At 34.0% G+C, this 10,873-nt stretch overlaps 1 protein-coding gene across 1 annotated transcript in view; it reads right to left on the bottom strand.

Moving 5' to 3' along the window:
* The window catches only part of LOC106462240 (tyrosine 3-monooxygenase-like), a 91,728-nt gene that overhangs the window by 15,071 nt on the left and 65,784 nt on the right, over nt 1–10,873 (bottom strand). The window contains exons 5-7 of the mRNA XM_022389436.1: nt 5,219–5,307; nt 2,621–2,688; nt 1,357–1,407 (exon numbers count right to left, since the gene is read on the bottom strand). Of these exons, the coding sequence (XP_022245144.1) occupies nt 1,357–1,407; nt 2,621–2,688; nt 5,219–5,307 (208 nt within the window). The remainder of the gene's footprint in view (nt 1–1,356; nt 1,408–2,620; nt 2,689–5,218; nt 5,308–10,873) is intronic.

The following is a 10,873-nucleotide window of genomic DNA, read 5'->3' on the forward strand; positions in this document are numbered from 1 at the left end:
TATCTGGTGGGACGGGGATGCGAACCAAGCACTACAGACTGTAAGGTTTAGGAGTAAGGACTACAGGATAACGCGTAAAATAAGAGTAGCTAAGAGTAGTTCCACTTAACCACAAAATCAGTTATATTGAAAAAAAATATATGCAATAGTCACAATTCATTTATTACAATATCTCAAGCCCGGCATGGCCAAGTGGTTAAGGAGCTCGACTCGCAATCTGAGGGTCGCGGGTTCGAATCCCCGTCACACCTAATATGCTCGCCCTTTCAGCCGTGGGGGCGTTATAATGCGACGGTCAATACCACTGTTCGTTGGTAAAAGAGTAGCCCAAGAGTTGGCGGTGGGTGGTGATGACTAACTGCCTTCCCTCTAGTCTTACGCTGCTAAATTAGGGACGGCTAGCGCAGATAGCCCTCGTGTAGCTTTGCGCGAAATTCAAAACAAACAGAATATCTCAAGCAGAATGACTCTCCATAACTCAGTGTATTTAACTTATTGAAATTATAATATGTTATTCATATCGTTATACTTTGGTACTGACACCTGTTGTTGGAAGTGAAAAAACCAACAACAAAAATGAAATATATTTATTAGAACACAAACTTTTGCTATTTCAGATAGAAAACTATCGGAAAATTATATATTCATTCTTAGACGTGAAATAACCAAAATGCTGAAAATGGTAGTAAATCTATGTAGATTACAAGTCGACTTATAAATTACTTTATAAAATAGGTCACAAAAACTAGATTATCTATTAATTAGCAAACAGGGTTCACAAACGCAGTGATATACACCCATCATTGTTGTCATTTCATACACGAACTTAGCCAGTCGTCTTTTTGCTATCAGTAGACATTAAACAATTGTACCTAGACTGTTATAATGATCATATGATACAGAAATATTTGTTTTTTTTTGTTATTATGTTATAAGACTAGTGTCTTACGCTAAAAATGTTTCTTAATTATAAAAAGTTCTGATGTGGAGAAATTAATGTTCCCGAATTGGTCTAACCCCCGAAGAGTGGTCTAAAAAATCAAACTCTTACACTTCCAGAAAGTAAAGTTGCCCATAATGTTTTCATATATCAAAATTAATTATTATCGGTATTCTTTCCTATCATCTAAGTCCCTGATTTACAACAGGTCATCAAAATTCGTGGAGACCACCATTCATGGTTATCTTAAGTATTAACAAATGTGATGTCACCCATTTAACATTTAATCATAATCTATGAACATCTCGGTAGACATGCAAAAGAAGTTTGTTTAATTACACTAGTACGAAGCTGTTTATGTTATTTATCGTTTAATCGTATTAGCTTAGCATTACCAAGCTTTTTAGTTTGCTTACCACGTTTGAATCTCTTCTTCTGTATACTGTACTCGAGGTATGACTTGTCCACTATTATGGTAAAAAAAAAGGTAAGTAATGAAGAATATAAGCTGTTTACTGAGGGATTATCAAGTTTCAAGGTAAAGGTAATGGAAAAATTAATCGAGCTGACAAAAATCATGTCCAGCTGAGTGCTAGTGTTTCATAATGACCGGATCAGTGCTAGTAGATCATGACCACCTGAATACTAGCGTTTCATCATAACCAACTGTGTGCTAATGTTTCATCATGAACAGCTGAGTGCTACTGTTTCATCAGGATCACCTGAGTGCTTGTGTTTCATCATTATCACCTGAATGTTAGTGCTTCGTCATGACAAAGTGAGTGCTAGTGTTTAATCATGACAAGTTGAGTTTCGTGTTTCATCATGACCAGCTCAGTGCTCGTGTTCCATCATGACAAGTTAAATGATTGTGTTTCATCATGACCAATTCAGTGCTAGTGTTTCACCACGACCAGCTCAGTGCTAGTGTTTTATTATGGCCACCCGAGTGCTGATGTTTCATCATGACTGGCTCAATGATACCGTTTCATCATGACTGGCTCAATGATACCGTTTCATCATGACCACTTGAGTGCTAGTGTTTTGGCTTAATTTAGTTTTATTCAGCCCATCATGATCTTTAGTAATCAAGATAACTTTGCGTTTTATGCAGTAGTTATTGTCGCATTGGGAGCTCAAAATATACAAGTCACTAAACTTTTTAGATTCTTCTTTTGAAAGCTAATTACCAATATTCAGATTATTAAGAATTCAAAATAACTGGTAATGTTGCGTTTAATTTGTTGAATTATATTTGATTTATTGCGAAGTATCATAACATTCTATGATTCTACTAAGTAAGAAATAAAGATAAGATATGATTTTCAGAGGGGGATATTTCTCTGCCCTAGTGTGTGTTTGCATAATCATATAAAGCTCCAAATGGTGAATAAACAATTACTGTTAAGCCTAGTTACATTCATTTTTTTTATACAATGAAAGATATAAAGGAGAATATTATGAATAACTAAACACCAAAAATGTAATTGTTTTGAAACCAAAGAAATACTAAGTTAAGTTATATTTCAAGTATTAATATATTTTTGTCACAGACTCCTTGTATTTTGTTAAATTGTTAATTTAAAAACTTATGTTTTTAACAGAGGAGAACAAACTCGATTTGACTTTAATGTAAGACATATTGTTCATAAAGTTTTATTGAAAAATAACGAAACTCACTATTTATAGTTGAAAGCAATTTCGGCGATTTCCTTCCTTCGAGCACGATAAACTTTATCTGAGAACCCCTAAAAAAGAAAACATATCTTCTGATGCTTAAAGTTTCACAAAAATACAATATTTATGAATTGCTGTAAAAATAATTTCATTACTTTCTCCAAACTTTTCAGAATAACTAAACTTTCGTTTACTTATCATCTGCGTTTTCTAATAGTTTCAAATTTTCTTTACTCGGATTATCCAATTTACTTATCATCTGCGTTTCTTAATAGTTTCAAAATTGCTTTACCCGGATTATCCAATTTACTTATCATCTGCATTTTCTAATAATTTCAAATTTTCTTTACTCGGATTATCCAATTTACTTATCATCTGTGTTTCTTAATAGTTTCGAAATTTCTTTACCCGGATTGTCCAATTTGCTTATCAGCTGCGTTTCTTAATAGTTTCTTTACCCGGATTATCCTCTAAAATATTTTACAGACTGGTACAGAGAAACGATAAGTTCGGATTCTGTTAAAATCTCAATTAAGAATAATTCTAAAAAATTCTGCTGGAAGGCGAATATAATCGTATGGTGAAGACTCAAGACGAAAGAAATGATGTGAATAAAACGGTTAATCAGTTTCTAACGCTTACTTTAAACTCCTTTTTTTTTTCAAACTATTGGTTTATTTTTGAATTCTTCATAAATTTCTTGTGTACATTGAAAACCTACTCTGATAGCTGGAGTTACTTTTTGTTTGTTTAGAATTTTCGCGTAAAACTACACTAGAACTATTTGTTCCTAGTTTCTAAGTGATAGACTAGAAAGTCCCAATCAACACACCCTACCCTTTTTAATTTCGCGCAAAGCTACACGAGGGCTATCTGCGCTAGCCGTCACCTAATTTAGCAGTGCAAGACAAGAGGGAAGGCAGCTAGTCATCACCACCCACCGCCAACTCTTGGGCTACTCTTTTACCAACAAATAGGGGGATTGACCGTAAAATGATAACACTCCCACGGCGAGCATGTTTGGTGCGACGGGGATTCGAACCCGCGACCCTCAGATTACGAGTCGAACGCCCTAACCACTTGGCCATGCCAGGCCTAGGCTACTCTAATCGAGTAGTAGAATTTTACCGTCATTCGTATAACGCACACGCGACCCCAAAATACAGAGCGCAACGTTGTAGCAACGGGACCGGAACTTGGAACCCTCGGGTTTGCAGTCAGGTACGTTAAACACTAGGTCACGCCCGGTCTGCTTTAGTTACGAATATTTACTAGGAGTTTCTACTCTACCGGTACCACTGTACTCCATTGTGAATGTAAAGTAAATTCCATACTTAAAAGTATTATGTCTTAATAATTCCTTGTCCTAAGGGAACAAACTTTCATCAGAGTCACACTGAGAATTCATACGTTTTTTCTGTTTTTTTTTCTTCAGAAAAGTTTGGTACAGAGTGTTTCAAAAGCTGTCATAGAAAATGTTAAATATATTTTACGTTGTTTTCAGTTAGCCTGTTTAGCTTATCCGTAATCGAAGTTACTATAAGCATCATCTGCTCTGGACAGAGTTAACTGATCCTCGTAATATCCTGCACACTGACAAGAATTTTCTCTACTCACTGATCTCAAGAGAAAAAAAGAGAAATAACGACAAAGATATTTTGAGAGAAAAGTAATTTAGGTATGCAATACAAGATAACTTTTAAACATGTCCAAACGATCCTGAATAAAAACTAATGATTTTCAATGTGCATCTGGTTAAATTTTGTTCCCCTCCCCTAAGACATGTAATTTTAAGATACAATCATTTTAAAGATGTTTTATAATCATTGTGCATATTTGAAAACATTTTGTACTTTACACAGTTGTTATTAGAATAGCAAGGACTGTAATGGAGGATTGAAACAGACCACCAAGGCAAGCATAATTAGTCATTCTTATCATTTTTTTTTACCAACAGAAATGTTGTCAGAAAGTATTAGGTTTTAAAACAGTTTTAATCCTAATTGTTTGTTTGTTTGTTTGAAATTAAGCACAAAGCTACACATTGGGCTATCTGTGCTCTGCCCACCACGGGTATCGAAACCCGGATTCTAGTGCTGTAAGTCCGCAGACATACCACTGTGCCACTGGGGGGCTTTAATCCTAATAAAAAAGTAAATGAAGAATTAAGCTATTTTAGAAATGGAAGTTGTTCCAAATCGATATTGTAGAAATAGCTATATAATAATCTGTTTATGTATTTTGCTTTATGAATAGCTCCATAGCATTCTCGTCGTAGCTTTGGTAGCTTTTTATATGATTTTATATTGACACCTCTTGTTTAACCATGCTTGGATATGCTGCTTATGAAAAACGATGAAATAGTAACATTTTAAACTTATATGGCAAAATATATTTGAATAATTATGATAATTCCTTTAGTTTTTTTTTATATTTGTGTTAATTATTCCTCCCAAAACAAAATACTCTTTTATCTTTAATTTTTGCTTATAAATTATTAAAGAAACTGGTAGTGTCGTAGGATCATTAGTTGAAAACTTTAATTATTAAAATAATTTATTTTTTCCAATTTAAGAAGTATCCACACAGAAAGAGGCCTACCGGATGATCATTATCCAATTCTGGCTCATACTTAGTCATGACATGAGTACAGTAGTCCAAGTCACTGATGTGATGAGGAAACCAGGGATCTAAAATAAAAATCAGCAAAAAGACATTTCAGTATCAGTTTGTTTGAAAAATATTTTATATGATAAATAAACCTTCGTTTTCCAATGTTTTATCGATGATAACCTTTTTGTAGTTAGATTACGTATTTATTAAATGAGACTATTTTCTCGGTCCTTTTTATTCTTACAGCCTTTAACAGTCACTACAGTCAGTAGATACTTTTGTGTACAAGGCTACAGAACAGGCTATTTGTGCTGTGCCCACCACGAATATCGAAACCCGTTTTTGTTGTTGTTGTTTTGCGTTTTAAGCCTTTTGACTTACCGCTGAGGCTTTTTTTTTGGGGGGGGGGATTTCTGTTAATGTTGTTATTATTCCACAAACAGAGAGCTGTTTGTAAAACAAAAATTTATTAAGTTTAAATTGATCTATGTACGTATTCCATCAGAATCAAACTAATACTATATTTTGTATACATATATATGCATTCGGTCAGAATGAAAACTAATACTATGTATAATAAACACTGAAAATATATCACAAAGAACAAAATCATGACCATATAACGTAACCATATGCATGAATTTTATCAAACAACAATATATACGAGCCTCAGGTCACCTGTCTTCCTCTGAATAACTCTTCCTGGAAATCGTGTACAAACCCGATATGTTCTTTATTTTATATGTTATAATCCGGTAAGTATGTAGAATTCAAGCTATATAAAAATCAATTGTTTGAGAAGTTATCGTAAGAACTTGGTTTATTATCAATAGATGTTATCGGTCAATAACAAGTTTACAAGAACAAAAACAAGAGGGAATCCTCAATAGCTGCGGCACTTGAAATTCATTTAGGCAGGATTAGAGTAAATTAATCTATGATACTTTTTTTTTCCTTTTTATTAGCTATACTAGCGTAAAAACCCGTCGAAAATGACTGGCAATACACAACAGAAATAAATAAAAGAAATATATAAGTTTTTTCCTAGGAACATAGTACATATTGCTCCTGAATCCACTACATATAACTGAGCAAACCTACGATGACCACATACACACTTGTTCTTCTTCTGAGGAAAAGTCGTCCTCTTCTCTACAGTTAATTGGTATCTTCAGTTTTTCGTAATAATTCCCAAGCATAGATTTGCACTCATTTTTGATTTATTTTATATAGGCGTTGATAGGGTGCGAATGCACTTCCGTGTCTTCAATCACGGGAGTCTTCCTATTCGGATCCTTCCTAGTTTGACGTCATAATGATGTAGATGATGTTGTGTCACACACATAACGCCATGCCTGATCTGGTCCTGGGAACTCCCTGCTGGACAGGCTTTTATATAGCAGAAAAAGTGCCGAAATTTCGGAGCTATTTACGCTTATGTTAGCGATTAAACTCAACTTAAATAGGAACGAGCAATCAAAAGAGGAAGTATTATAGGAAAAGAAGTGGAACTGGACTCGTGTAACTCACGAAATTCGGATAAATCGATCGTGACTGACAGACTGATCAACCAACGCTTGGCTTTTATATAAATTGATTTTCATGCGATAGCAATACCAAGCGTGGGGCGCGCGTATACCAGATTCAATTTTATTACTCATCAGGATCTCTACCAGCCTACCCTCAAATAGAAATTCTTTTAGGCAGAATTAGAGTACATTAATCAATGAGACCTTGGACGTAGTCAAATACGTCAATCGAAAGGGTTTTGACCTCCCAAGTCCAATACTGTAATTAGATCTCAAATCGGTCAAAATATGACGAAGCTATGAGCTCAAAGTTTGTACTCGGGAAAAAAACAACTCGGTGCCATTCTATGAGCTGCTATATTGCGGCTAACAAACAAGGATACAGAACAAGATATAATATTTGTAAAATTTTTATGGAACTTACAGAACGATATATATATTGATAGATAGATATTTCCGACAAAATCAACCTCGTAATTAAGACCTATACGAAATACGTTTGCATATAAAAAATAGAACCTAAAAAATATTCGCTGAATTTGCGCGTTTTTAGCGATAAATGTCTGGCAGAAGCATCTGATGTTATCACGAATAAGTACTGACAGCACCAAAACCATTTCAAAAAAGTAAAAGATGCAATCTCTGGATTGACAATTGTATTTCAACCACTGTTTATTATTAACTTACTGCACTCAGTAAACACATACAAGGTCTGATAAGAAAAGTTGGAAGCTCATTAACCTAACTACTGTAGTTTGGTATAAGAAAAGAGGAGAGGATCGTGTGACAAGCACACTTTAATTAACGCGAGAAAGACACGGACGCCAGGCTTCTTTCCCCATCACTGTGCTGACGTGATGACACTGCAGCCATTCCATGCAGGTATAAAGCAGTCGGCCTTAGGTAAGGAAAGCAATCAGTTCTAACTACATCTCGTCGCATCACTTTACCTACCATACCCACATCTTAGAAAGGTAAGGTTAGCTTATAGAATACAATTTCGATCATCGCATTTATAGGTATAGGACATTATAAACTTGTGGGTTTGTAGAATGAACATTTCTAATTGGAAACTTAATAAGAACATTTTGTTATATCGAATATTAACCAACGATTCTTGCCTCATTTTAACCCGTATGAAATTTCATCATTGGCGCAAGTAATACTCATGTGGTGAGCAGGTTTTGTTAAAGATTGGTATTAACAAATATCTAACCTGCTGGATGGTCCCTAATATTAATAACTAGTATTGTTGGAAGTTTCTTGATTTTGACAGTAGTAAAGTTTATTAATTATTCTGTAATGTTAAGATTTATTAGATTTTCCTTATTGTTAACAGTGTTTAAATTTATAATGTATTCTTAACGTTATCAGTGATTATGAACAGTCTAGATATTTCGTAATATCAACAATGGTTAAGTTTATTGAATGTTTCTTAATGCTGACAATGACTAAATTAAGTAGATGTTTCTTAAACCTAACAATCAGATGTTTCGTAAAATTAAGTCGTCAAGTCTAGTAAATGTTCTATTGCGACATATACACGTCACGCTAAATGTCTTACATTTGATAGAAAAATTACTGTATTGTGTCCAAAAGCATAGAATTAACAACCATCTAGGAAATATTATAAGCTTAGTGAGCAAACACAAAGAAAATAACGTACTGGCGTTTTAACCATTAAGATAACTTTTGTTATTATAGTTTGTATTGTACAAACACTCTCACAATATATTCCTACATTAATGCCCTTATATTTTACAAATAAAGATATTAAATTTAGGATATATAGCTAAATACTGTAGTCAGATTGAAAGCATATTCATACATTTTGATTAACCTAAGTATTTGGTGATATCAACAAGAAAGACTGTAGTCACTCCGAAAGCTCGTGGGGCACTTAAGTTAAGCTACGACCAGTATGATTTAAAAATAGTAATAAAAAATTATCATGTATACTGTTTTGTTACGAAAAATTGTGTTTTCATTTGAAGAGTTAAAGTTAAGAATCCAAGTTTACTGGAATAACTGAGCAATTACTAACGTTTCCTCTTATCCTGTAGCACAAGCCACTTCCATATACAAAAGTACGCACGAAATTATAAGGGATTGTTATATCACAAATGAACAACATTTTACTAAGCCTTATGCTATTCCAAGTTAGTTATTTGTGTGTATAAACCTTCTCGCCGTCTTCCAACTTAGAATGGTTCAGTCTCCCAGTTTGTATGTAGCTGACAGCCCCTCTAAAGTTATGGGGTTCGGAGATTACACGCTTCTATCAGTGGGGATGTTTGGTTGAGTTCTGATATTGGTTCAGATAAAATATTACGAGTCTACAACAAATATTGAAAATGACAATTTAACCATGCTTTGTTGCTCAATTTGGCGCACTTTCTTTGTTTTATTTCACTCCGACCACTAACTTTTTCAACCTGACCATTATCATGTGATCATTCATTTATATAATTTGTTTGAACTCAGTTCTTTATATCAAACTTAAGATTCACCTTCATAATTTGGTCATTCATTTACGTTTAAACTCATATTTGCCTATCCACCAAACTTTTTAAACACAACAATATCGTGTAACTGTTTGTGTATATACCTTATCTAAGCCACCCATCAATATTTTCAACCTGTCTTGTGTTTTTGGATATCTTTAAATGTTTTAAAATTTCCGTTAAGAGCTGATCAACCGATAGATTTGGATTACATTTTTCATCAGGACTTATGATTCCTCTGGAGAAATCCCCAAATGCCCGAGCCGTTCACCCATGTAATTGGTATTTCCGTTAGCACATGATTATTATTTTTGTTAACACTTTACTGTGCCTTTTCCAGCCATGGATCATCGTTTTTTGTTTTTTTTTGCCGTTCACCCATGTAATTGGTATTTCCGTCAACACATGATTATTATTTCTGGTAACACTTTACTGTGCCTTTTCCAGCCATTGATCATCCAGTTTTTTTTTTTGTTGTTGTTGTTGTTTTTCCCGTTCACCCATGTAATTGGTATTTCCGTCAGCACATGATTATTATTTCTGGTAACACTTTACTGTGCCGTTTCCAGCCTTTGATCATCCAGTTTTTTAAAGATACCATTAATATCAGGATATCTAGAAGATTGGTATAATTTTTTATGTCCTCAAGTGCACCATCAATATATCGTTTAATTATTTCATTGTTTCTTAAAAGAGAAATATTACTGATTGAAAAATTATTAAAGTCCAGATCAGAACCGAAAATACATTTAATGTGGTTTCAGCTATGTGATGATGATAAGATTTGTGAAGTCCTCGTGGTAAATGTCAATTTTTTCTTGTTTGCAGCTCTTGTTCTGTAACATTTTAATCAACCTGTCATTCTTCTTTCGGCGCTGTGGGCGATGGCAAAATCAACTTATTAAAGTTTATGTAAAGTAATCGATTAACTTTAATTAACACTGTTAATTACACTAGGCCACTACTTCTTTCATTAAAATAACATTTCAAGATTTCAACAAAGGATAACAGGTTTAGATTTCTAGTACCTAGAGACAATTCAAAACGAGAAGGAGTTAATATAAATCTGTGTAATTGTTTATTTTGTCAGAAATAAGGTCAGAGAATTTTCTTTTATGTTTAGTAGCGAATTCCTGAGATAAAATGAATTCGAACAAATATGAATTTTTTTACAATAGTGAGTTTCTGTCTTGCTACTTACTAGATTATTTGATATAGAGCATTTTTACTTTAAATATTAAACTCGATGCCTGATTATTATTAGAAAGTACCCATTGCTATAAAGCTTTATCAATTATTATGCTATGTAAAGCCTAGGTTGGGTGTGATTTTAATTTTTATCACATGTCTCTTCACTAACCCTGTGCAGCTTTCAAATAAGCTTGTTTGTAGATAATCACAAAGGTATACAATATGATATTTGTGCTGTGTTCCCCACGGGTATCGAAACCCGGTTTATGGTGTCATCAACCTTCAGACTTACCGCTGAGCCAGTGTGTGTATGTGTGTGTGTGTGGTGGGGGGGTAGGGGGGGTACAAAGTAAGAATAACTTATTGTATCGTGGTACGAACCTACTACGGAGGGCGAGTAAGAACAGTACGTTAGACTA

Source organism: Limulus polyphemus, unplaced genomic scaffold (assembly GCF_000517525.1).
Source record: "Limulus polyphemus unplaced genomic scaffold, Limulus_polyphemus-2.1.2 Scaffold1124, whole genome shotgun sequence".
NCBI lineage: Eukaryota > Metazoa > Arthropoda > Merostomata > Xiphosura > Limulidae > Limulus > Limulus polyphemus.